Genomic DNA, 26,329 nt, shown 5'->3' on the forward strand with positions numbered 1-26,329 from the left:
AAGAAGATTGCCACGTGTTGCGTACAGGTCTCGTCAATGGCATAAACTTTGGCAATCCAACGGTCTGGGTCAAACACGTTGAAAAGAATGAAGAAAAGAAAAAAAGAGTCCATTGATGCCCACATTCTACATTCTATAAATGGAAAACTATGGGCAACAAACGTTTTAGGAATGTTACACAACTGCCATTAAATTATTAATTATTGATGGGAATGATTTTTAGATTTAGAACTTCTAAACTCAAAAGGGGAGGAAATATACAAAAGTTTTGTGGTGTACATTTGAATGTTGTCAACCCATGTTGTAATTCTTACGAATTTAAAAACCTAAAAATCCAACGCAGGAATAACTAAGTTTGTGTTGGAGTCCACCACCCCCACCTACTTGTCCTCTACAAAATAAAGTGAAGTGGTCTTCAAAATTACAAATATGTGCACTTTACAACCATAGTCGATAGGGGTTTTTAGAATAGTAATTTGTTTAAAATAGCTATGTTTTTGGGTAACCATTTTGTTCTTAAATTTATAAACACTTTTCTTACCTCTAGAATTCTTTATAATTATCTTTGCACGTTAACTATATTTTAAAAATCTCTTTTATGAAAAGAAATGGTAGCTTAGAAAAGTAACATACACGTTAAAATGAAACTAAATCATCTTATTTTTTTTAATTGGGTTACTACTAGCTTATTTCAATCGGGCTCAAAACAAATATAATTTAGACATGGGTTTGATCCTCACACCCAAGTGATACAAGTTTGTTGGTTAGGTTAGGTCGATTCTCAATATATTATATTAAAAAAAAAAACTAGATTTAAAACTATAATATTAAAATTAAAAAAATTGATGGACAAATATAAGAAAATAAATTAAAATATTTATAATTATAACGGAATACAAGAGATAAAATTATATGGTAAATAATATCAACAAAAATTTCTCAAAAACATATTTTATTAGAAGAAAAAAGGGGGGCGGCAGTGGACAAGAATTTGATGATTAAAACGACAGCGTTGTAAGAGATCCGAAAACCAAAAACCCCCGTCCCACTCCTTCTGTCGGAAGTATATCCTTCTTAATTTTCAAAATCTCCCAAACGCTCGACCTTTTTTCTGGGTTTCTTATTCTTTGTTTTTTTTTGTTTTTTTTTTTCCTTCAAAACCCAGCAAGAGGACAACGATTTTCGTTGTAGGAAGAAGGAAGGTAAGAAAAACTGTTTCCCTTCTCAAATTATTATACTAATCCCTTCAAATCCCACTTCATTTTTCTCAATTTCTTCTCCCTTTTCATGAGATTGATCTCTCTTCTTTTAAGTTTTAACCAAATATAGAGTTTGCGGCGCTTCAGAATCTCCCCATATCATAAGGTCAAGGTTTCGGTTCCAGTAATCGAAGCCGTTCAAGTTCAAATACATGGAGATTAGCGGAGGAACAGAGGGCTTGAATCGCGTTCCTTTATCAGAAGTTGTTTCTGATTGCGTCAAAAGATGGTTTAAGGACACTTTGAAGGAAGCCAAAGCTGGCGATATCAACATGCAGGTCTTGGTGGGTCAAATGTATTATAGCGGTTATGGGGTTCCTCGAGATGCTCAGAAGGTCAATTTCTTCACCCATCAATTCATTAAGATCCCATTGCTTAATCAATTCCTCCAAAAACCATGCCTAATTTACTTCACTTCTCGAAAATCTTCCGCTTATATAGATGTTTTTGGGTATTGTTGGTCAACCGTGTGTATCGTATGTACCCGTAAAGTCTGTTATGTTTCGGCTAAAAATAGTTCTCAGTTTTCTCCGTGATTTTTGGTTCTTTATAATTTTTCCGTGATTTTTTGTGTGAATTTGGGGATGTCTTAAGATTATCAATTGTTCGAGAGTTGGCTTGATGGAATTTTTATATTTTTTTTGCTATTGCTTTTAGGGAAGAATTTGGATGACAAAAGCATCAAGAAGTCGATCGTCGGTCTGGAAAGTTAGTGATAAACATCCAGGTTGATTGTTACAATATAAATCTCTTATTTGTTGATGTCTTTTCCTTATCTTATCCATCCTCTTTGAACATCTCTTGCTAATTTCATAAGCTAACGTTGATTTCAATAGGCTATAATGCTAGTGATTCAGATTCAGATGAATTGACTCGTGATTCTTAACTACACCAGTGTTGCTGATTTCTCGATGTCATGTCAAAACAACCACTGGTATCTCCTCCACAACATGTCGTTTTGGCAATTCAACTTGTTATTCTTTGTCTTTATGTGTGGCATCAATTATTCTTTCTTGCACATGTGAAAATGCACTAGTAAAAATGATTAAGTTGGCAATATATGACATTTTTGCTCACTGAACAAGTGCTTCGGGATTCAGCTTGAGTGATTAAAGTTTTACAACTATGCTGCTATGTGTTTCTATCATATACGGTTTTTCCTTCCAAACCCTTGGATGCGCCAATCATAATTTTTAGCTTTTCTTTCCTAGATTCAGTTATTGGTCCAACCTCCTTGGATGATTTTGGGGGAGGGGATCTTAGATGATTACGCGAATATTAAGTTTGATCTTCTACCCTAGATCCTTATAGGTTATGTTGTTGTTCAAGATGCTAAACATCCTTTGGGCAATGATCGTGTTTTATGCAATTTGTGCTGAGGATCCTAAAGGATGGATAGGATGCACCAATCATAATTTTTAGCTTTTCTTCCCTATATCCAGTTATTGTTTCAACCTCCTTGGGTGATTTTGAGGGAGGGTATATTAGATGATTATGAATATTAAGTTCATTGAAGTTGATAACTGTTGGTCATAAACTCTGACGACAAAAGGATCTTCTACCCTAGAGACTTAGAGGTTACGTGTCACTTGTTTGTTGTTCAAGATGCTAAACATCCTTTGGGCATTGATCATGTTATACAATTTTATGCCGAAGATCCTAAAGGATGGATAGGGCACACCAACCTTAACTTTTAGCTTTTCTTTCCTATATCCAGTTATTGTTCTGATGTCCTTGGATGAGTTTGAGGGAGGGGATCTTAGATGATTATGAATATTAAGTTCATTGGAGTTGATTGTTGTAGGTCACAAACTCTGATGACAAAAGGATCTTCTACCTTAGAGCCTTAGAGGTTACGTGTCACTTGTTTGTTGTTCAAGATGCTAAACATCCTTTGGGCGTCGATCGTGTTATGCAATTTGTGCTGAAGATCCTAAAGAATGATTGTTTTATCCTCCAAATATGTTTTCGTGTCTTTTACCAATCCATCTGCTGTTTCTAAGACAACTTAGCCGCATGGTGAAAGCATAGCTATGATTTAAAATGTTGCAGTCCTTCAAATTCACTTATTACAGATGGTAATTTTCTCTTCATATGAATGTGCAATTAGTTGAAACTGTACTATGGTTGATTCGAAGGATTAAATTGTCCACATGATATAAGGATTTCAATATTACGTAATGGATATTTAAATCAGTTGAATTTAATAATTATGTCTACTCCTATTAGGTTATAAATTTTAGGTTTTTGTTTTTATATTTAGGCTGGTTAATGGATGATATTTGTTATTTTTTAATATTGTATGAGTACTTATAAAATATGTCGATCGTTAACGTTAATTGTTCCATGAAAATAGTCAGGATATGTGTGAGCTAGCCCAAACAATCACATATATTTAAAAAATAAAATTGTTAATATTGACGTTGAACTCTTCTATTTACGAATGTAATGGTGGATATTTTAATGCTGGGTCGATTCTGTGGTTTAAAATGACCTTGCTTGCCCTGTGCTCCTCGAAGTGCTTTGCTTGAATAACACTTTTGATCGGGTTTTGATCTCTTTATTTTGTAGGATGTGGTTTTCACTGTGGAAACTCTACTTGCTCAGCTATCTTTGTAGCTCTACGCATACTTGCTTCCTGATTGTTGGATTTGAAGGATGTAATATGCTTTGATTTTACCTTTACTCTTCAAGCAATTTCTCGCACTTTCTTGTGGTCAAATTACCTAAATCTTATATTCATTTTTCATTTTCTATCTAGGTTTCCACTTTTTATTGTCTGGAGGAGATTTTGTTTTGATTTTTGCATACATGTCCAAATTTTGAGCTTTTTTAGTTGCCATCTCAAATTCTCCTATTAAGCACCGTCTTAAGCCTCTTTCCAACTATGCTTCTACTTTGTCTTCCCTTTTTCCTTTCTTGCTACCGTGTAACACCTTTCTTTTATTATCATTTTCCTTATCTAGAGAGACAAATATTAGATTTAATTACTATATTATTTAATTTAATACAAGTTAAAGAAATGGGTAATGCATTTATTTATTATTTTGTTTCTGATAGATTATAAAAATAAAAGTCGAGAGTCGTGGAAAATTTAACCCACACTACCATACAATGCTTTGGCTCCACCTCCCGAAATAATTAAATTTGAGACGTGATGGGGACATGGTCATCTATAAACCAAAGTCTTTTTTTAAGTATACAAGGTTATGCTAATTATCATCAACGTTGGTAAGATTTATCAGTAATTTACTCTAATTTACTCCATTGAGGTAGATTTATCAGTAATTTATTTATTTAGTAACTGAAAATCGGTGATAGTCTAGAATAAGGGTTGATTAGTACATAAGTTATTGGTAATAGGTTGTGGATAATATTATAATTAAACATGATATAACTAAATGATATGCATATCTGGACTAATTAATTAAAGAGGTTTAGAAGTTTAAATGCTTTCACGCTTTATTGTACTTAAAACTCTTAAATAAATAAAGTACAAATAAAATCTTTTGAAGAAAGAAAAAGAATAAGCGAAGTGCTTTTACTATTTATTTATTTTTTTTTTTTTTTAAAAAAAAAAAACTAATTTCCATTCAAAATAAAACCTGAGGGGTGCGCCGCTGATGTTTGGGAAAGGATTGAAGAAAGAAAAAGAGATTACCTAATGGGATGGATTTTAAATTTTAAATTATAGATTAGTAGGAGTTTTGTCGCCGTAAAATTCACTGAAAGCGACACGGTTCTTGATGACCATTCTCACCAATCCATCTTCTCCCGTCTTCTCCAAGGCATTAGACATCAAGAATTACCTCTCCAATGGCGTCAACTTCTTCAAGCAGCTCAAGCATATCCATGCCCGCCTTCTCCGCCTCCACCTCCACCAAGATAACTACCTTCTCAACATGATTCTTTGTTGTGGCTTAGATTTTGGTTCCACCGATTACACTAAACTCGTATTTTCTCAAGTTAAAGAGCCCAACATTTTCCTCTGGAATACCATGATCCGTGGTTTGGTTTCCAAGGATTGTTTCGATGACGCTATCCATCTTTATGGGTCGATGCGTGGAGGGGGATTTTTACCCAACAATTTCACTTTCCCTTTTGTTTTAAAAGCTTGTGCTAGGAAATTGGATATTCGGTTGGGATTGAAGATTCACACCCTCTTGGTGAAAGCAGGTTATGATTGTGATGTGTTTGTGAAGACCAGTTTGCTTTCTCTATATGTTAAGTGTGATAATCTTGACGATGCACTCAAGGTGTTTGATGATATTCCTGACAAAAATGTGGTCTCTTGGACTGCTATAATCACTGGATATATAAGCTCTGGCCACTTTAGAGAAGCTATTGGTGCATTTAGAAAACTACTTGAAATGGGATTAAAGCCCGACAGCTTCTCTCTTGTCAAAGTCCTGGCTGCCTGTGCTAGGCTTGGTGATTTTACAAGTGGCGAGTGGATTGATAGATACATAAGTGATAATGGTATGGGAAGGAATGTTTTTGTGGCTACTTCTTTGTTGGATATGTATGTCAAATGTGGAAACTTGGAGCGAGCAAATCTTATCTTTAGTGCCATGCCAGAGAAAGATGTTGTTTCTTGGAGTACCATGATTCAAGGCTATGCATTCAATGGATTGCCTCAACAAGCACTAGATCTTTTCTTTCAAATGCAGTCTGAGAATTTGAAGCCTGATTGTTATACGATGGTGGGCGTTCTGTCTGCTTGTGCAACATTGGGAGCTTTAGATTTAGGCATCTGGGCCAGCAGCCTGATGGATAGACATGAGTTCTTGTCAAATCCCGTCCTCGGTACAGCCTTAATTGACATGTACTCCAAATGTGGTAGTGTCACTCGAGCTTGGGAAATCTTCAGAACGATGGAAAAGAAAGACCGTGTAGTTTGGAATGCCATGATGGTGGGTCTCTCCATGAACGGGCATGCCAAAGCTGTATTTTCGTTGTTCAGTCTTGTGGAGAAACATGGAATTCGGCCTGATGAAAACACCTTTATTGGCCTGCTCTGTGGGTGCACTCATGGCGGTTTTGTCAATGAGGGGCGTCAATTTTTCAATAACATGAAGCGAGTATTCTCATTAACCCCTTCCATCGAGCATTACGGATGTATGGTGGATTTGCTTGGGCGTGCGGGGTTATTAAATGAGGCTCATCAGTTGATAAACGACATGCCAATGAAGCCTAATGCGGTTGTTTGGGGTGCATTGTTGGGTGGATGTAAATTGCACAAAGATACCCACTTGGCTGAGCAAGTACTGAAAAAGCTTATTGAATTAGAGCCATGGAACTCAGGAAACTATGTTCTGTTATCAAATATTTACTCTGCAAATCATCGATGGGAGGAAGCCGAAAAGATACGGTTGACAATGAAGGAACAGCAGATTCAGAAGATCCGTGCCTGCAGTTGGATTGAGATCAATGGAATTGTTCACGAGTTTCTGGTAGGTGACAACTCACATTCGTTATCGGAGAAAATATATGCAAAACTTGATGAATTGGGTAGAGAATTGAAAGCAGTTGGTCATGTACCAACTACAGAGTTTGTTCTTTTCGACATAGAAGAGGAGGAGAAGGAACATTTCCTTGGTTACCACAGTGAGAAGCTAGCTGTGGCTTTTGGTTTGATAGCCTCTCCTCCGAATTGTGTTATTCGTGTTGTTAAAAACCTTCGTGTATGTGGTGATTGCCACGACGCCATAAAGCTCATTTCTAAGATCACTAAAAGAGAGATTATCATAAGAGATACCAATCGGTTCCATACATTTATTGACGGTTCTTGTTCTTGTAAAGACTATTGGTGAAAATTTCACCTTAAATTAATTCATATGCAATTTTGTAGGATTTGAAGGGTTTACTTTCTCATCGTGTAGTATAAAGATAATTTATGTTTTGTTTTCCTCCTCCTTAAGGTTGGAGGTTCAAATTATTCAAACCAACATTGTTATTAATAAAAAAAAGTTAGTTTCACGTAATCAATTCAATCGAAAAACAATCATATACAATAATTATTAACTTTATTGTTATTATTATTATTACTAGAAAAAGGTTTGAATTGGCTGTTCGGAGACGAAAACCGACGGTATGGAAGTTGGAAGGAAGGAGAAGTGAACGGTCATAAGGACCTCTTCTAATTCCAACCGTACAATACAGCGTATGAGTTTGAATTAAAATATTGATATATAAAGTTTGGAGAAATTGAAATCAAGGATGATAATATTTAAAATAGGCGAAGGCGAGTGTAGTATAGGCGTTATCCGTACTAATTTCTTTCGGGCAAAAATGATTACGCGGCTGACCCTTGACTTTGTATGTTTAACAATTAGAAAATAATACACCACAATCATGGTGGCTTCTACATCAATCCGACGGAAACCATCCATATCCAAAACTAATGTATTCTTTTATGATTTAATCAATACTCTTATTGTTCTATGTAAGTGAACAAATGTTTTCAAATAATCTATTAATCGATTATAACATTATTGTTAGATAATTATGTTTTGATATATTTATAAATAAGTTTATATTTGAAATTTTTTCCATTTAATATTAAAAAATTAATTAATTAGTATTTATATTAGACAATCTATCCATTAGTTGAAAATATAAAAACAATAATTAAGTATAATCAAGATCACATGGCTTACAAAAAAAATTATTTGCCGAAAATAATTAAGTATGGATTATCAAATATCTTCCAACCCGTCCTTTATATACATTAAAAAAAAATATTGATATCTCATGATTCACCAATATATTTTGTTCTACATTTATCTAAAAAAAATGTAATCTATATAAAATGAACATAAGTTTTTATATCATTAACACTACTAAAACAAGTGAAAGTCTAATGGATAAAACGTAAGTGTGCCAACACGAGCAAATATTTTTATTTTAATTGATCTCAAATAATATTTGTTACTTCCACAGTTAATTTGTGTATAGTTATGAAAATCTTATGTATATTATTAAATTCAAAAAGAGAAAAAAGAAAGAAGAAAGAAGAAGAATGAGTTATATCAAATTGAATATGTAACAATCATGCCAAATTTAAACATTTATTAAAACTACTAAAAATATACCTATAATATTTAAAAAGAAAGTTGTAGAATTGTATATAACTGTTTTATTAATAATTAATAAAACTAAAAAACTTGCAATGTCTAAAAAAAAAAAAAAAAGAAAAGGAAAAAACAAAGAAGAAGAAGAGAATGCAAGAGATGTACAATATATTATTTCGTATTAAAAGAAGAAAAGTAGTTTAACTAAGCAATTTGAATAGAATGGTTAAGAGATTATTAGTGTTATTATTTTAAAAATAAGGACAAAGACATCAATAATATTTTGTAATAAAAAGAAGTCATTAGGGGTAACATTAAAGTATTGGAATTCAGAATTGTTCCAAAACATCTACTCCCCTAAATCATAGATAGTATTGTATTATTAATTTTCCGAATACACAAAGAATAAGAAAATAATTAGGGTAAGGGTTGGAGAAGAGAGAGAATAGGGTGGAGGTGGAGGTGGAGGTACAGTTAGTGCCTTCACCAAGTGTGGTGTTGGAATAAAATCTAGAAATCCCCAAATATGCCCACACCACATCTCTTACACTTCTATTCTCCCAACACCATATCATAAAAACATTTTCATAAAAACCATTAACAAATTAATTTAGGCCCCCACACACAATGTCATAATGAATATATATATATAACAGTGTAACTATGATTCTAAATGATAATCAATCAACAAACATTTAACAATTTTAAAACATGTTTCATTAATTGATTCTTTAAATCTAATGATCTATAATGCAAATGTTGATTCATTTGTTATGTTAGTGTCAAATTTATGAAAACATAGTAATATCAAAGGAAAATGTTAGATTTTTTTAATTTAATCAAAAATTTAGATCATCGTAAATTTTCAAAAGTTATCTAATAATGCATCTTTATATTTACAATATAATTTGATGTCTAATTAATTGTTTGACAATTGAATATAAAATTCAAATTTCACATCTAAAAAAACATGAATGTCTTACTTTGTAGTTTTGTATCTAACATGCTTTAAAACTTTACCAAAATTGAAAGTTGTGTTTGTATATTTTCAAAAGAACTTAAAACAAATTGAGAGATTGAACAAACTTGGAATTTAACATGTTGCTAGATAATGACACATTATAATTAAATTAATTTTATTGATTATTCAAACACATTAAATTAAAAAAAAAAGATTAAGAAAATGGAAAATGATAAAGGTGAGATGAAAGTAAGAAATACTTTAGTATTTATTCTGTTTAGAAAGACACATGTAACAATAACACCTTAACCAAACATTTATATTATATTTATCCCCATATTCTAAAATAATATTAATTTAAATTTAAAATTAAAAGGGAGAAAATGTCAAAACGGGAAAGTGGTGGGGCCCAAATGTAAAAGCCACATTTGATTTGACGCTATCATCTCTCACCGTTCTTATCTGAGTAAGGTCGGTACTATGGCGCCCCCCCATCAACACCATCTACAATAAGTACGGCCATTTCCCCCCAATTTCCCTTTCATTTTGACTCCTCCATTTTCTCTCCTTCTCCCCTTCCCCCACCCTACAACTATAACTCCTCTTTTTCTTTTTCTTTCTTTTTTTTTGTGTGTGTGTGTGTGTGTGTGTGATATTATTTATATAAGAATAAGAGAGAGAGAGAGAATATATATAAACTCAAACCCTTTTCTTTACTTTTTTTGTTAGGTCTGCCGTTTCTTTGATCGTACAGGTTGGTATGCACTTTGAAATTGAATCCCTCCTTCCTCGCATACTCCTCCACTGGATGACTCGTCATGATAACGACGTCTTCTATCACAAATTACAATATTAACCCCACGCTTCTTCTTTTTTTTTTTCCTTTTTTTTTTTCCCTACTTTCCACCCAGTCCTTGCTGTCCTTTTTCTCTGGTACGGACCTCTTCTCCATTTAAATTACCAACATACCCTCCTCTATTTTATTTGATCTGTTCATTTTATTATTAATTTTAAAAAACAAGAAAACAAAAATTTTGCATAACCAATTTTATATTATTACTCTAAATAACATCTCTTACTTACACACCGAGGAATTTCTCAATTAGAAGAAAAAAATTTAGATATTTATTATTATTATATTAAAAATGAAAACTATAAGTAATAATATCTATATAGCGTATCATCGACGTTCTGAGGGTAGTAACGTAATTAGGCATCTTTCTCTCGCCTAATCCCATGGGTATTGGTATCCCAAAACCTTGTAATCAGTATTTTCCGTTAACAGTTAATTGCTCCATCTGAGGAAGTAGTTGGTCTCGTTCTTCCCGGTTCCTAACATTCCGATTTTCAACCCAACGCCTCAGATTCGACCACTTCTTCATACACTTCTCGCCTTCTTTTTCCTTCTCCATTTTTTGTTTTATAGTATGGGTTTTTGTTTTGTTTAGAGTTTAGATGCTAAATATTTCCTTCTTCTCAAGCATGAAGAGGCAGAAATTCATTGAACCCACAAACCCTTTTGATCTGGTTTCTGATGAAATCGTTTTTTCCATCCTCGACTTACTGACCTCTAATCCAATTGATCTCAAATCCTTCTCCTTAACCTGCAAGTCATTCTACTCTGTCGAAGCAAAGCACCGCAAAATCCTCAAACCTCTTCGTTCTGAGCATCTTCCTTCTGTGCTTAAACGTTATACGCAATTAACCCATCTTGATTTTTCCCTCTCCCCTCGTGTCACCGATGCCTCCTTGGCCATCATTTCTAAGGCCTGCAACTCTAAGCTTCGTTCTCTAGACCTTTCGAGGTCTAAATTCTTTTCGGCTACTGGGTTGTTGAGTTTGGCTACGAATTGTACAAATTTGGTGGAGATCGACTTGTCCAACGCAACGGAGCTTAGAGATGCCGCGGCTGTGGCTTTAGCTAAAGCCAAAAATCTTGAAAAGCTGTGGTTGGGGAGGTGTAAATTGATAACGGATATGGGGATTGGATGTATTGCAGTTGGATGCACCAAATTGAGATTCATTAGTTTAAAGTGGTGTATGAGTATTGGAGATTTGGGGGTCGGTTTGATTGCTGTTAAGTGTGAACAAATTCGTGGTTTGGATCTCTCCTATATGCAGGTACTTTGCTTTGTCTTGGCATTGAATGGGTTTTTCTTTCATATATATATATATATATATATATATATTTTTTTTTATTTATTATGGAGTGAGAGAATATATACATTTTTCAGCGTAACATCCAGTTCATGAATTAGCTTAGTGTTGATTGTTATTGAACTCCTGGTTTTGGGGGCTTCAATTGTTACTTGTGGCTGAGTTTTATGCCCAACGAGTGTTTAACTTTTCGTTAGATGTATGAACATTGGTGCTCCTTTCTTTTTCACCTTGTCAGATCACAGAAAAATGTTTACCATCCATACTAAAGCTCAAGTATCTTGAAGATTTGGTGTTAGAGGGATGCTTTGGCATAGATGACGACTGCCTTGCTGTTATTAGATATGGATGCAAGTCCTTAAAGGTAAATTTTAATGAACTTAGGTAATTGTTCTTTTAGTTGTGCTTCCTCTATATAACCCTTTGCCTTGTTTGAGAGACTCTGGCTTAACAGTTCATTTATAAAATTAAAAGTTGTTGCTAGAACCTGATTAATGTTCCAGGTTTTTGTGCATCACTTAAGAAAGCATATTATGACATTGGCATACATTTCAATTTCTACAGAAACTTGATGTATCGAGTTGTCCGAATATTAGTCCTACTGGGCTATCTTCCCTGACCCGCGCTAGTGCATCTTTACAGCAGCTTACTTTAGCGTATGGCTCTCCTGTAAGTCCTTCAACTTAATCTCTATGTTTTAACTTTTGATTCCCTTTGTATTTCCTTGTTTACAAAGTAATATTGTTTTCTGTTGATGGTTTAGGTGACTCTTGCTCTGGCTAATAGTTTAAAGAACTTGTCCATGTTACAATCAGTCAAATTGGATGGCTGTGTTGTTACTTATGATGGACTTGAAACCATAGGAAATTGCTGTGTATCACTGAGTGAACTGAGCTTAAGCAAATGTGTTGGTGTGACTGATGAAGGTCTCTCCTCCATCCTGAAAAAACACAAAGATTTGAAGAAGCTTGACATAACTTGTTGTCGCAAGATAACTGACGTTTCTATTTCAAATCTTACCAACTCTTGTACCGGCCTAACTTCTCTAAAAATGGAGTCTTGTTCCTTGGTTAGCCGAGAAGGATTTATCCTGATTGGACGAGGATGTCATTTACTTGAGGAGCTGGATTTAACTGACAACGAAATCGATAATGAAGGTCCTTAATTTTCTTCTTATTGGCTGTGAATCTCCTTGTATTATGGACTGCATTTGGTGGCATACTTATGATCTATTTCTAATCTATGCAGGTCTGAGATCATTGTCTAGGTGTTCAAAGCTCTCCATCTTAAAGCTTGGAATTTGTCTGAATCTTAATGATGAGGGACTTGGCCATATCGGCATGTGCTGCTCCAAGCTTTTGGAGCTAGATTTATACAGGTTTATGACTTCTCATGATTTTTTTTCTCTATTTTTAAGGGACTTGGATCTGGAATGACTTAATGTTCTTGTCTTTTTTTTTCCTCATCAGGTGTGCAGGAATTACTGATTCTGGCCTTTTGGCAATCATCCATGGTTGCCCTGATCTTGAAATGATAAATATAGCATATTGTCGTGACATCACCGACACGTCATTTTCAACCCTTCGTAAGTGCTCGAGGCTAAAGACAATAGAAGCTCGAGGATGCCCACTTATAACATCTTCTGGCTTAGCAGAAGCTGTGGCAGGATGCAAGTTACTGAGGAGATTAGACTTAAAAAAGTGTTGCAATGTTGATGATGCTGGCATGATCCCTCTTGCTCATTTCTCTCAAAACCTCAGACAGGTGACCATTGCTCTCTTTTAACTGTTTCCCAGAGTAGACCGGTAGAAAAGCATATAATTAACTTCTTTAATTTCTCAACAGATAAATTTGTCTTATAGCTCGGTTACCGATCTGGGACTTCTGTCTCTCGCCAGCCTTAGCTGCCTTCAGCATTTGACTGTACTGCACACAAACAGATTAACTCCAAGTGGAGTTGCAGCTGCCTTGTTGGCAAATAGTTCGCTAACAAAAGTGAAGCTCCATGCATTGTTTCAAGCTCTGCTACCTGAACGTCTTCTTAAACACTTGGAAGTCCGGGGATGCACGTTCGAATGGAGAGAGAAAATATTTCAGGTACTTGTTAACGCATTCTGATTTCTATATAATCACATATCAACCATAGTTTTCATTTTCCAGAGTCATGGTAGGAATTTTGCGCCTGAAAAGAATAACAGTCTCGAACTCAAGTCAATGTTAGACTATTAAAAAATGTTTTTTTTCCCTTTGTTGAATATAAGGATTGGAGCCTGGATCAATGTTTAGGGGATATTTAGCAATCTTATCCAGATACTATGTGCCCTACTATGGGATCCTAAGTAGCTTTTTACATGGTTGGCAGGCTGAGTTGGACCCTAAGTGCTGGAAAATGCAGTTGGAAGATGAGATGCAAATTGTCGTCTAGGATGAAGCTACCTACCTGCTATGTATAAAGATTTTTGAAGAATTTGTGGATGCCTCTGTTTTTGGTGAATTCAAAATTTTCATTGGCTCTTCTCCAAATGTGATGCTTTTCTCTCTCCTAGTTTGAAGTTTAGACTAAGAGTGAAGATGTGTTAATACTGTTTCATTTTGCAAAGTTTGAAAATGAGGGAACATGGGTCCAAACAAATTCAAAAACTGGATGGACCCACTGAAAAAACAACTCTGAAAAAGCAGTGGGCTATTGTAAGGCCCAAAAGAAAATTGGATCAACGGAGTCCATAAACTTAGTACCTTTTTTGCCTTAAATGGAGATGTAATGCTGAAGCAGCTCTCGAAATTGAAATGAAGACTTCTGTCGTTGTCACTCCTTTCTTGCTTAATTATATTACTAATGATATTCAAAACTAGAGCTTAAAATAAATATTTCATGTACTATTTATCATTATTCATTACAAAGGGGAACAAATATAAATAAATATATATATATATATATATATCAGAAAGAGGGAGAGAGATGAACATATTCGATAAGATGCGTTGTTCGAGTGCTGTCCACGTGTACAGAGATGATCCACGTGGCGCGATCTGAGGAGCATAAAGATAAGCCGCCTTCTGAGAAAAGCCCTGACCAGTCCGGTCAAACCCACAAGCTTTGACCAAAAAGGAGAAAATTCCACAGTCAAACTTCCATCTCAGCTTCGAAGAAAGTAGCTGAGCTCCACGAACCTTAATTGCCAACAAAACAAAATCACTCCTCTCTTCCTATTCTATCCTTGCTTCTTTTCTGCCCCTCTTTATTTATTATTATTATTTTTTTCTGTTAATATAAATAAGCCTTCATTCTGAAACTTCTTTCCAAAATACAACTTCCTTCTTCTTCCAGAGACCTTTTTTTCCCCAACAAAAAAAGAAACAAAGAAAAAAGAGAAAACTAACATGAATAGCATAAACCAAACAATAAATACACTCGCTGGGGGATCTTCTGACAACAGAACCAATAATTTCGCCATGGAAGTTCCTAAATTCAAGTCTCTTCAACCTCCTCCATTTCCCATGTCTCCTTCTTCTTACCTTTCCTCTTTCTCTTCTGGTTTAAGCCCCACTGAGATTCTAAATTCCCCTCTTCTCTTTTCCTTTGGTGTAAGTTTTCAAAACACCTCATTTTATAACTTCTCTTAGTATGATATTTTTCTTTTGTGTTTTGCTGATTTTTGTCAATTTACAGGTTTTTCCATCTCCTACTACCGGTGCTTTAAATTTGAGAAATGATTGTGAGGAGGTTGACCAACAAGAAATGAAGGGAGATGTTAAAAATTACTCTGTTTCTGCGTATAACCCACAAACCGGATCCTCTCTTTCGTCTTATTTTCAGTCCTCTTCTTCCAACGTGACTCTACTGGTAAATGTTTGTCGCTTTGTTAGTATTTTATTTTAAAACGAACCCCTTGTCCTTTCCTTCCAAGATGATGATCTTTATTACTCGAAAGATATTTAATATTATAAAAACAGAATCCAACAGGTGTCAGTCGATTAGAAAAAAGAGGAAAGAAATTAAATAAAATTAGGATCTGTAACAAACAATTTCTGTTTTTTTTTAGCAGAATCCAAGCGGTTTGTCGTGTGATGAAAGTGGGGCTAAATCAGAATTTGTTAACACAGAAATGGCGGCAGCTGAATCAAAGCAAAATTCTCAGTTAGCAATTTACAACAGAGAACAACAAAAATCAGAGAACGATGGATATAATTGGAGAAAATATGGGCAAAAACAAGTGAAAGGAAGCGAAAATCCACGAAGCTATTACAAGTGCACGTTTCCAAGTTGCCCAACAAAGAAAAAAGTTGAAAGATCATTAGATGGCCAAATTACCGAGATTGTTTATAAGGGAACCCATAATCACGCCAAGCCTCAGCCGACAAGACGTTCCGGTAACTCCGGCGTTTACGATCCATCGGCGGCGGAAAGCGGGGTATTGCAGGAGGATTGTTCGGTCTCGGTGGGGGAGGAGGAAATCGAACCCAATTCGCCGTTTAGCAACTCGATTGAGGAGAATGAAAAGGAACCGGAAGCTAAGAGATGGTGAGTGAATTAATTTACTGAAATTTGATTGGTGGAGTGATATTGAGGTGAATAATGAATGAATGAATTGATGCAGGAAAGGGGAAAATGAGAATGAGGGATATTGTGGGGGAGGAAGCAGAACAGTGAAAGAGCCAAGAATTGTTGTTCAAACAACAAGTGAAATTGACATACTGCCTGATGGTTACAGATGGAGGAAATACGGACAAAAAGTCGTCAAAGGAAATCCAAATCCCAGGTTTGCTTTTCTTCTACCTTCAACCCTTCAATCTTTTCTCTTTTCAAAGTTTCTGCAAAATTCCACCTTTTTACCTTTTTTTTTTCTTCTTTTTCTTTATGTAAGGCCAGATTTTTATTTAATTTTGTCTTTGTTTCAATTGATGTTTAGAAGTTTTCAATTTAATTTTGTTCTTACAATTTGGTTAAACCTCAAAGATTAAAAAGAACTTTTTTTCTCTAATACGATCTATTAGGTAAAGATATTTGAGAGATATATACCTCCTAAAGTCAAGGACTCACTAACTAGAGATATTTGAGAAGTCAACTAACTGCAGATTATAAGAGATGTAATCAAAGTTGTGGATTAAATAAAACTATATCTATTTAATTATTGTACCAATTTGACGACTAAACCTACAAAATAAAAATAATAATAAATTTTACTATCATCTTCATGCTTTTGAACTGATGTATAATTCAATTAGTGAAAGTATATGTTATTTTGAACTGTTCAACTAGCGAAGGTATATGTTATTGGCGGCTTATTAGATGTCATAGGCTCTAGCTCCATCCCAACTTTTGAACTAAGAAAAAGATATTGATTTCTCATGCGTACTTTTGTAGGAGCTACTACAAATGCACATCTTTAGGCTGCCCGGTGAGGAAACACATCGAGAGAGCAGCCAACGACATGAGGGCTGTGATCACTACCTACGAAGGCAAACACAACCACGAAGTTCCAGCAGCACGTGGCAGCGGTGGCGGTGGCTATAACACCATCAACCGACCTATACCAACCAACATTCCAATGGCATTGAGGCCATTATCCGTTGTCACCAGTGATTCTTTCCCGGCAAATTTTCCAGCTGCATTCCGGCCAGGAAATTTAGGAATGTCAGAAATAGGAACACAAGCATCATCATTCCCATTTCAAACCTCACAAGGAGGGCCTCCAAGTTTCCAAGTGTCAGGATTTGGATCGGCAGCCAAGGAAGAAGTAAGAGACGACACGTACTTCATCAACTCATTTCTATCTTAGATTTCTCTCCTTTTTCTTTTCTTTCTTCGTAGCTTTGTAAAATTAGTTGCGGGGAAAGCACGGGATGGGTAGAGTAGAATAGAATAGAATTTTAACTTACAAGAAATGAATTTGTTGATTGGTTATATTATTATAGATATAGATGAATTTAGGAGATATGATGCAGTTTGTTTGTTGTATGAATGAATGAATGAATTAATAGTGGTTTAAATGAAATGATAACTGAGAATTACAAATAATAGTCTATTAAAAAAATGGTTAAATGGGGAAGAATGAATAAATAATAGATGAAAAAATGAAATAAAAATTAAATATAAGAATGAGTAGAGAGTTTGTATCCAGAAATGATAGAGGATAAAGCCAAAGACAAGAAGGCAAAAAAAGACATAGTAACAGAAGCAGCCAAGGAATCAGTAAAAAAAGAATCAGAGCCTTCTCTCATTCTGTTTGTCATCGGAACTGCTGAAGATGCCGCCGACATTTGCAAATACGCCGCACTCTGCACTTCCACAATCATAATTCTAATTATATTAAAAGGACCTAAATTTCTAATTTACGAAAAAGATGAGTTTGGGAAGACGAACCTGATCTCCAATAAAGTCGATAAAGACAGATTTTTGGGGTAGAATCACAGATTTCCCAGTTGAAAGTTCATGAAATTGCCGCAAAACTTGGGCGCCCGTGTACAAAGTGGACAGAATTTCAATTGCCAACACGTACCTTTTTCAATATCAGATTATAATATAATTCTAAATAAATAAATCTCCAAGAAAAAAAAAAAAAAGTCGATATCAGTTATACCTCACCTGAATTCTTCGTACTTGTCGAAATCTTTCCAATCCCCATGTTTATTGCTAGCCATAATAATGAAAGCAAGCAACGAAAAGATAAACGCAAATCCTCTCAGAGCCAAAGCGCGGCGTTTTAATATATCCTCCCTCCGCCACCGGCTCACGATCTCCGACACCCCGAAGCTGCTTGGTGCTGAACTTTGGCTTTTCAAGTCGGCCGCCGGAGGGGCAGGCGGTAGCGACACATCCTGTTGCGTGGGTGCAGAGTCTTCGGGATTTGACATCAGAATCGGATGAGTGATTAGGATTTTTCCACTTTTTTTTTTTTTTTTTTTTTTCTTTTGGATGGAACAAACCAACCGGAAGATCGATGGGTATAAAGAAATTCTGGTTTTTTTCTTAGGGAAAACAAAATTTGTTATTTGTTAGGGTTTTTATTTATTTAGTGTTTTAAATGTATTTGGGTGGCATTGTGAAGCGACAACTCAGCTTCTCTGTAAGGAAGCGGCGTAGGAGTTGAGACATAACCACCCAAAGTGGTCTATGAACCAATCAGCATGTTTTGATTTTTCCGACGTGTCGTCTTTCGGGTGGTGCCACTTTTCTATATTGGACCCTTCCCAATGGCTTCTCCATACAAAACTCCTTTTCTTCTTCTTTTCTCCATCCTCCTTAAATTTGTTTTTACACCAAACATCTCAATTTGTTTTCTTTTACAAAAATATTCTCAATTATTATAGAATTGTAGATACATTTATATGGTTATCAATCTAATCTTTTCTTCATTCATTTCTGGGGAAGTTTATTTATTTATTTATTTTTATTTCATGATAGACAGTTACGAGGTTTTAAATTTGTTTTAAAGTTTTCATATACACACTTTAATTGTAGCTATTGGCACAAAAATAGAAATATTAATATGAATATTGTTGGGCTAGTTCAAAGAGAAAAAGGCCCAATGAAGATCATCCCTTCCCATTTTAGAGTTCGAGCCCACAGTGTTCTTATAGAAAGTCCAAGGCCCATATAGATATTTGATATCCTGTGAAGACTAAGCTCGGTGTCTATTTTGCATAGATTATCATACTGTCAAATTGCAACATATATATTGTAATTGAGTTATAATCTGATATCTTAATTGTATCTAGATATTAGATAGGCCGTAGAAATCGCTCCATAGACTATATAGTCCATAACGTCAAGGACAATTCCCAGCTATGACATTCACTATTAATTTTCTACAACTCTCAATCATTAAAATATCTCTAAAATATCATATCTCATTGAATGAATTACATTGAAACGAAAAGAATTCCCAATCAACAGAGTTGTATTAATTTTCAGTATTTTTAGGTACCCCACCACCATTACGTCTGTGGAGACTATCCAATGATAATGTAATGTATATATATATATAAATGCAATTTCATCAATTTGAATAATTTGGTAGTGCGGAATAATTGAAGGCATGTGCAAAGGTCTCACCCATCTACTTATCTACATTCATCTCCTCACCTTCCTACTTTCTAATTTCTACGAACTTATGATCGTACTTCTTTTTTTACATAATTTTATAGTTTGACAACACTCTAAAATTCAACATGTTTTAACCAATCCCCACTGAACATATACTAAATGTAGTAAATTGAGTTAATTTTGTAAATATTAAAATAATAATAAATCCAAAAAAAAAAAGTAAAATACGAGTTATTTATAAAGAGGGTGATTCGAAAAATTGGATGTAAAAACGTAGGGAATTAATAAATAATAGAATGTTTGTAATATTTGGATTGGGAGACGTAAGGGGTGAATTAGATAGAGCCTTTGAATGGCCACAACAATACTTCATTTTCACACCCCGTGGCCCCTCCTTCCTTTCCTCCTACATAAACTTCTTTCTCTTTTTCCTTTTTAAAGATGGGTGGGCAATGCCAGCCAATCAACTGGGCCCCTAAACCCTAAACCAAACATCAACCATCATCCATCCTTTCCTATCTATCATAATTTTCGGTGCAACTCAACTCCCCACTTTTGACTTTCCATATAATCATAATTCCTTAAACGAATCATTTATTTTCCTTTTAACAACGCGTTTACTCAATTTCACATTTCGTTCTAAACTTACTTAGCTAGGGTGGTTACGATACCATTACATGAAGACCCAAAAACAGGAAGAATGTTAGAATATATATATATATATATAAAGCAAAAAACGGTCATTCTAGAATTCTGATTCTGACAAAACGGAAAAACGGATAAGAGAGGAGCAGTTTGGAGTTTTCCCAACGGCTACTACTCGGCGGTTGGTTAGGTTTGGTCGCCCACTGCCCACTGCCCACTGCCCACTGTTTTTGGTCACTTCAATCTATGCTTTGTATTCTTCCCTTCCTAGGCTTTGCTGCTGCATCCGTTATTGGTCGATTTGGAGGCAAAGCCAACCTACACAACTCTTTACTTACTCTTTTTTTTTTTTTATATATAGTTTATTAGTATTTTTACTATTAACTTTAAAAATATATTCCCATACTACTCTTTTTCATAATGATTATCTAATCAATTTCAATAAGAATTAATATAAGAGGCACTAAATTTAAATTTTAGTAGAAGTACACACATTAAAATTAAACATTTAAAGATATAATAACTAAAATTAAATGATTTTCAAGATATATGGACCAAAATACATTTGATAGTATATTCAAAAATTAATGCTAATTATGTAACATTAAACAATTATCAAAATTTATTTATGAGTATATTTATAGTTAATTTGTGAAATATTATTAACTCGAATATTCCATAAGATATATTGTTTTGATAATTTGTATGGCTCGGATCACATTATTTAAAAACAATTCTTAAGAATCGATACCAACATACATGTATTGTATTGAGTGGATGTGTAAAACTAAAACAAAGTTTTGGATTTGATGGTCAATGGTAAGATATTTGAAAATTTGGTTGTTTAGTATGTAAATCCCATTTTATCCCTTTTATGGAAAAGGTGGTTGTAGGTGCTAAGTGATGTAAATTAAAAATGAACCAAATAGACATTGACAAAATAAAATAAATTAGGTGAATTCAATCAATTGCTTACTTGATTTAGGTGGATTGGGTTAGTTGTTAGTAATTAGTATTATGAACGTCATTTCGTGAGACGTTTGTTTGTGTTGGTTTCGTTAACCAAAATATATAAATACATACAAACAAACAAACTTACGTATTTAATTAATTAAGTATTCGTGTAAAAATGTGCATATCCATCATCATTTCATTTTAGATTAAAAAGTGAATTTATTCTTATCTTTTGATGGCTTTACTATAATTTATCATTATGCATTATGCATTATGAAGGGATGGCTTTTAATTTGGAGTCTGCTTTAGGTCGGTAGCATTATTCCTGTTTTTATATTCTTTAATCTTTCATCATTTAATCAATCCCCTCATTAGTGAAAGGTGAAATTAAATTAATAAAAAGAAAAGAAAAGAAAAGAAAAAGGAAAAAGGGTACTACTTACTATTAGGCATGGATTTGGGTTTCTCCCTCCGCGTGGCGACAGTGAATACCGGTTCCCGGTGCTCATTCGGTTCTATTTCCTTCCACCTTCAAAATCTCACAGCGCGGTCAATGGCTTTATGCAAATGCGTTCTTCTTCTCTAAGCTTTTACACAAAACTCTTCCTCCCAATGCGACAACCTCAACATCCTCCTCCCATGACTTTTCACTTTAACCCTAACTTCTCTCTATATTTTCGACCTGCAAATGTCTTCATCGGAGCCAACCATACTTCTGCTCGATTTTGTTCTCGATAATTTTCTTACGCTTTCTTGATTCTTTTTAGGGTTCTAATCATCGTGTGTATTTCTCTGGCAAATTCGAAGGTGACGGCTTCCGCCATGCGAACCTTTCTATCTCTGAGGAATTTCTTTAGGGCACTCCTTGTTCTTGTTTTTCTATTAGTTGCTCATTTTTCTTACGTCGTCGTTACCACTGGTCAGTCTTGTATCACTGGCAATTTCTGTTTCTCCCCCAAAATTTCCAACTATCGAGCCTCTGGATTACATCCCAGAGCATCGGCGATTATCGATGGCGCAGCTCCCTCCGCTGAAGAACTGTTGCGTCGTGATCTTTATACTACTAAAGATTGGATCAAGGCCGTTCAGTTTTATTCTTTAATCTTTCAAGATCTTCTCTCCGTGGGGTTTCTTTCTCATAAATCGAAATCTTTGTGCGTGGAAACCCCCGACGGGCAGGATGTATTTTCCTTGAAACAGATTGGGGTTTCGGATTCCATTGGAATATTCAGGAAGGCCTCTAAGCCTCTCGTGATAAAGGGCCAAGGACACGAGATCCCGTTCGATGACAATACTTTTGATTTTATTTTTTTGGGCGTTGGTCGCCTTGATCAGTCTTCCCGGCCGGCAGATTTTGCCAGAGAAATTGCTCGGACGCTGAAACCCGAAGGGTTTGCTGTTGTCCAGATTAGAGCTAAAGATACGTACAGTTTTCACTCATTCATTGCTTTGTTTAATTGCTGCAAAATAGTTACGTCGCAGGATATAAATGGCCCCGATTCTTCTATGCCCTTCCTTCGCCAGATTGTTCTGACGAAGGAGAGTGACGACATTTTTGGTCATGATGATGTGCTAACGCATCAACCGAAGTCTGATGGTAAGTGTTCTATTCCCGGATTCAAGGAAGAGTTGATCCGAAAGGCCGAGCCATTGATCTTAGAGGAGCCACTGGAGCCATGGATTACATTGAAGCGGAATATTCAAAAGATAAGATATCTTCCATCAATGGCTGATATAAGCTTCAAGCAGAGGTACGTTTACGTTGATGTTGGAGCAAGGAGTTATGGCTCTAGCATAGGAAGTTGGTTCAAGAAGCAATATCCGAAACAGAACAAAACCTTCGATGTTTACGCCATTGAAGCTGACAAAATTTTTCACGAACAGTATAGTTCAAAAAAGGGGGTCAAGCTTTTGCCATACGCAGCTTGGATAAGGAATGAAACTTTGACGTTCGAAATTAACAGAGACCCAGGTCAGAAGGTCCAAGATAAGGGGAGGGGAATGGGTAGGATTCGACCGGCGGTATCATCAACGGGGGCTTTCGACGGCGAAGTGGATGAGATTCAGGGCTTTGATTTTGCTGACTGGTTGAAAAATACCGTAACCGAGAAGGATTTTGTAGTGATGAAGATGGACGTGGAAGGAACTGAATTCGATTTGATTCCGAGATTGTTCAAGACTGGGGCTATTTGCTTGATAGATGAGATATTTCTCGAGTGTCATTACAATCGCTGGCAGAGATGTTGCCCAGGCGAGAGAAGTGCAAAATATGATAAAACTTATGGCCAATGCTTAGATTTGTTTACTTCCTTGAGGCGAAGTGGAGTTCTTGTTCATCAATGGTGGTGAGTCGGTCTCTACATGGGTGTTCGTTTACAGGATACAGACAGCTGGGAATCAAAATTAACCTGTAAAACCATGTTTGCTTCTTCACGCATGCATCAATAAATCTTCACTGTCTAAGTTTGGAGCCATAATTGAAAGCAAAAACAACACGGTGGTGATCGGTGGGAAATTGGACTTTCTATCATCGTGGACGATTCGGTTACTGTAGGATACACATTTGGGCTAATACGCCCTTCATTTAAGCAGTGCTATTTGTACCACTAGTTTTGTAGTAGTTCATATAACCATACAATGTAAGTTGAAATTCTTTTGCTCATTTTGCAATATGCTTTAGATTTTCGTGTCCCGTGTTGATTATTGATCACAAGTTACCTAATTTGAGAATGGTATGGAAACTGGGTAAAGATTTGGTGAATAATGCAACTAAACTAATCAAACAATCGTTAAGCTCCGTTACCCTTGAGAACTTCAAGCATTATCTTTACACGTGTAGAATATCCAAAGTTCGTTAAGGCCATCTTTGGGCTCAATCCGCTAAGCATCTCCGACAATTGCCACGCACAACCTTTTTACCACAAACGTGGCTAACATGCACACACCCCATTCATTTCACTGCCTATGTCTAGTTCTTCTCGGTGCGTTAATTTTTTGTCAATCTGCATCGGAAAAAAGAAATACAGTGGAAAAATGGCACAGGCTGTTATGACACCGCAGGTTCAAGATGCTGAGCGTTATTTTACGCTAGTGAGTGGACATAGAATACCAGCCGTTGGATTAGGCACTTGGAGATCTGGCTCTCGAGCCGATGATTCTGTGTTCAATGCTATTGTTGAGGTATTTTCATGTCAAAAGTAGAGCTTTCACGTTTTCTGGTTCATTATCGTTTTTGCTGATTTCACGTGTCTTAACTTTGCCGACAGGCTGGTTACAGGCACATCGATACTGCTGCAGAATATGGAGTTCATGAAGAGGCATAATCTCTCTCTCGATTCTGTATGTTAGTTTTCACTCTAATGACAATTTGATGGCAAGACTTTGCACTTGTGTAAAATTCTTGCAGGTAGGTTTTGGTCTACAAGCGGCAATAAAGGCAGGAATCCGAAGGGAAGACATTTTCGTCACCACTAAGCTTTGGTAAACAAAGTTTGCCATTTGAACCAATATAATAAATGTCAATGTCAATGAATAATAAAAAACTTTTAACTTAGTTCATATCACTGGTCCTCGTCTGCTTGCATTTTTTTAGGTGCTCTGACTTATCCCCAAATAGAGTTAGAATCGGATTAAACAATGCTCTTCAAGAACTCCAAGTTGACTACCTCGATCTTCTCTTGGTATTTTAAAGACCACCCCAATTTAGTTGATATGGACTAAAGTTCATTTCTGATATGTAAAATTGAATATTTGTTCATCCAGATTCACTGGCCTTTCCATCTTAAAGAAGGAGCCAGCAGGCCTCCCAAAGAGGGGGAAGTTTTGGACTTGGACATGGAAGGGGTTTGGAGAGAAATGGAGAAGCTTGTGAAGGAAAATCTTGTTAGGGACATCGGAATTAGCAATTTTACCTTAAAGAAGTTGGACAACTTGCTCAGTTTTGCCCAAACAATGCCGTCCGTTTGCCAGGTTAGAACGTGAATCAGATCCCATATATTATATTGGACAGTTTGACTTAACCAACCTTAATATTGTTTATTGTTGTCTTCTGTGTTGAGATGGAAATGCACCCGGGGTGGAGAAATGATAAAATGCTGGAGGCTTGTAAGAAAAATGGCATCCATGTCACTGTAAGCTTTGCATATTGCATGACGATCCCCATATGGACACTGACATTCCAGTATAATTTGTAGATTTGATAGTAAATTAGATTCAATTAGAGTTCATGGTTTAGGGTATGAAGGAAAATAGAACTGGTGTATCTTGCAGGCTTATTCGCCTCTGGGGTCCTCAGACGGAGGTAGAGACTTAATACACGATGAGGCAGTTGAAAGGATAGCAAAGAAGTTGAACAGAACTCCGGGTCAAATTCTTGTGAAATGGGCTATGCAAAGGGGAACCAGTGCCATTCCAAAATCAACCCACTTAGAAAGGATTAAAGAGAATATTGCAGTGTTTGGATGGGAGATCCCTGTGGAGGACTTTGAAGCTCTTTGTAGGATCCCAACTCAGGTAAAAAGAAAAAAAAAAAGATTGAAACCCCCGCAAGTTTTATTTATAGGCACCTTTATAATCCTTGTATCTCTTGCAAAATGATTTTGTGGCTTAGAAACGAGTGCTAAGTGGAGAAGAACTATTTGTGAACGAGGAGGCTGGACCCTTGAGGAGTGTGGCTGATGTTTGGGATCACGAGGATTGAAGAGGTTTTGACGAAAGGCTTGATTCCAAACAAGGTTGACTTTTTATTGAATATAAAACACTTGATCTGTGTAATAAAAACGTGGATATGATGTTTGAAGGAGTTGTAATATTTAAAAATATCAAATAAACCCTCAAGTTTTGATACGAACTTTTTCGATTGTTCTAGGTTTATAATGGAAAATGTCAATGGACGTGGAATGTGTCACTTGGAAATTTCAAAAGGTGTTAAAATTGGGCTCAAATACAGAACATACCAAAACTTGAATGTTAACAATGACGACTTGATTTTGTGGAAATTATGTAAAAGCACCACCACCAAGCCAAGCTACCTACCAGCAGAAGATTGGATTCGTTTTGTGGGCCTTGTATCCTTGGCAGGCAGGCCCAATTTCTTCTTCTTACTGTGGGCCTTCTATTCGGAGTGTATGAGTAAAAACCAAGATGAGAAAAGCGACAAAATCACAACATGAACATATCAAAGGTTAGGTAGTAGGTTGTACTAATTAATAACAAGAGAACGGTAGTAACTAAA

At 35.6% G+C, this 26,329-nt stretch overlaps 7 protein-coding genes across 11 annotated transcripts; 6 read left to right on the top strand and 1 right to left on the bottom strand.

Annotated features, from left to right (window-relative positions):
- Positions 1-1,035: 1,035 nt before the first annotated feature.
- On the top strand, positions 1,036-4,039 carry LOC103486254 (uncharacterized). Of its 3 annotated transcripts, none has more exons than XM_008444140.3 (5): positions 1,036-1,202; positions 1,330-1,594; positions 1,917-1,986; positions 2,096-2,193; positions 3,831-4,039. In XM_008444140.3, the coding sequence occupies exons 2-4, from the start codon at positions 1,412-1,414 to the stop codon at positions 2,143-2,145; spliced, it is 303 nt and encodes a 100-aa protein (XP_008442362.1). In that variant the 5' UTR covers positions 1,036-1,202; positions 1,330-1,411; the 3' UTR covers positions 2,146-2,193; positions 3,831-4,039. The 3 variants fall into 3 exon arrangements, with proteins under 3 accessions (XP_008442362.1, XP_008442364.1, XP_008442363.1); XM_008444142.3 differs by having other exon boundaries at positions 1,044-1,202; positions 1,347-1,594; XM_008444141.3 differs by having other exon boundaries at positions 1,047-1,202; positions 1,314-1,594.
- An 817-nt stretch (positions 4,040-4,856) lies between these two features.
- LOC103486253 (putative pentatricopeptide repeat-containing protein At3g08820) lies at positions 4,857-7,112 on the top strand. Its single transcript, XM_008444139.3, has one exon. It carries the CDS (start codon positions 5,006-5,008, stop codon positions 7,070-7,072), a length of 2,067 nt encoding a protein of 688 aa, XP_008442361.1. The 5' UTR covers positions 4,857-5,005; the 3' UTR covers positions 7,073-7,112.
- A 3,362-nt stretch (positions 7,113-10,474) lies between these two features.
- Positions 10,475-14,262, top strand: LOC103486252 (F-box/LRR-repeat protein 3). The gene is made up of 8 exons (XM_008444138.3): positions 10,475-11,414; positions 11,689-11,814; positions 12,015-12,119; positions 12,214-12,607; positions 12,699-12,828; positions 12,920-13,214; positions 13,296-13,547; positions 13,813-14,262. The coding sequence occupies exons 1-8, from the start codon at positions 10,749-10,751 to the stop codon at positions 13,873-13,875; spliced, it is 2,031 nt and encodes a 676-aa protein (XP_008442360.1). The 5' UTR covers positions 10,475-10,748; the 3' UTR covers positions 13,876-14,262.
- Positions 14,263-14,687: 425 nt separating this feature from the next.
- Positions 14,688-17,469, top strand: LOC103486251 (probable WRKY transcription factor 26). 2 transcript variants are annotated; one of them, XM_008444137.3, is made up of 5 exons: positions 14,688-15,035; positions 15,121-15,294; positions 15,497-15,972; positions 16,049-16,210; positions 16,816-17,469. In XM_008444137.3, the coding sequence occupies exons 1-5, from the start codon at positions 14,832-14,834 to the stop codon at positions 17,228-17,230; spliced, it is 1,431 nt and encodes a 476-aa protein (XP_008442359.1). In that variant the 5' UTR covers positions 14,688-14,831; the 3' UTR covers positions 17,231-17,469. The 2 variants fall into 2 exon arrangements, with proteins under 2 accessions (XP_008442359.1, XP_050940237.1); XM_051084280.1 differs by having other exon boundaries at positions 14,689-15,035; positions 15,494-15,972.
- Positions 17,470-17,518: 49 nt separating this feature from the next.
- On the bottom strand, positions 17,519-18,589 carry LOC103486250 (CASP-like protein 4B1). Its single transcript, XM_008444135.3, has 3 exons — positions 18,037-18,589; positions 17,815-17,950; positions 17,519-17,729 (listed from the first exon to the last, which is right to left on the bottom strand). The coding sequence occupies exons 1-3, from the start codon at positions 18,303-18,305 to the stop codon at positions 17,538-17,540; spliced, it is 597 nt and encodes a 198-aa protein (XP_008442357.1). The 5' UTR covers positions 18,306-18,589; the 3' UTR covers positions 17,519-17,537.
- Positions 18,590-21,535: 2,946 nt separating this feature from the next.
- On the top strand, positions 21,536-23,758 carry LOC103486248 (uncharacterized). The gene has a single exon (XM_008444130.3). It carries the CDS (start codon positions 21,919-21,921, stop codon positions 23,443-23,445), a length of 1,527 nt encoding a protein of 508 aa, XP_008442352.1. The 5' UTR covers positions 21,536-21,918; the 3' UTR covers positions 23,446-23,758.
- Positions 23,759-23,927: 169 nt separating this feature from the next.
- On the top strand, positions 23,928-26,028 carry LOC103486249 (aldose reductase). Of its 2 annotated transcripts, XM_008444134.3 has the most exons (9): positions 23,928-24,276; positions 24,363-24,413; positions 24,503-24,576; positions 24,689-24,776; positions 24,859-25,065; positions 25,155-25,226; positions 25,366-25,608; positions 25,706-25,829; positions 25,964-26,028. In XM_008444134.3, the coding sequence occupies exons 1-8, from the start codon at positions 24,061-24,063 to the stop codon at positions 25,793-25,795; spliced, it is 1,041 nt and encodes a 346-aa protein (XP_008442356.2). In that variant the 5' UTR covers positions 23,928-24,060; the 3' UTR covers positions 25,796-25,829; positions 25,964-26,028. The 2 variants fall into 2 exon arrangements, with proteins under 2 accessions (XP_008442356.2, XP_008442354.2); XM_008444132.3 differs by lacking the exon at positions 25,964-26,028 and having other exon boundaries at positions 23,930-24,276; positions 25,706-25,945.
- The last annotated feature ends 301 nt before the right edge of the window (positions 26,029-26,329 follow it).

This window comes from Cucumis melo, chromosome 4 (assembly GCF_025177605.1).
Source record: "Cucumis melo cultivar AY chromosome 4, USDA_Cmelo_AY_1.0, whole genome shotgun sequence".
In the NCBI taxonomy this organism is placed as follows: domain Eukaryota; kingdom Viridiplantae; phylum Streptophyta; class Magnoliopsida; order Cucurbitales; family Cucurbitaceae; genus Cucumis; species Cucumis melo.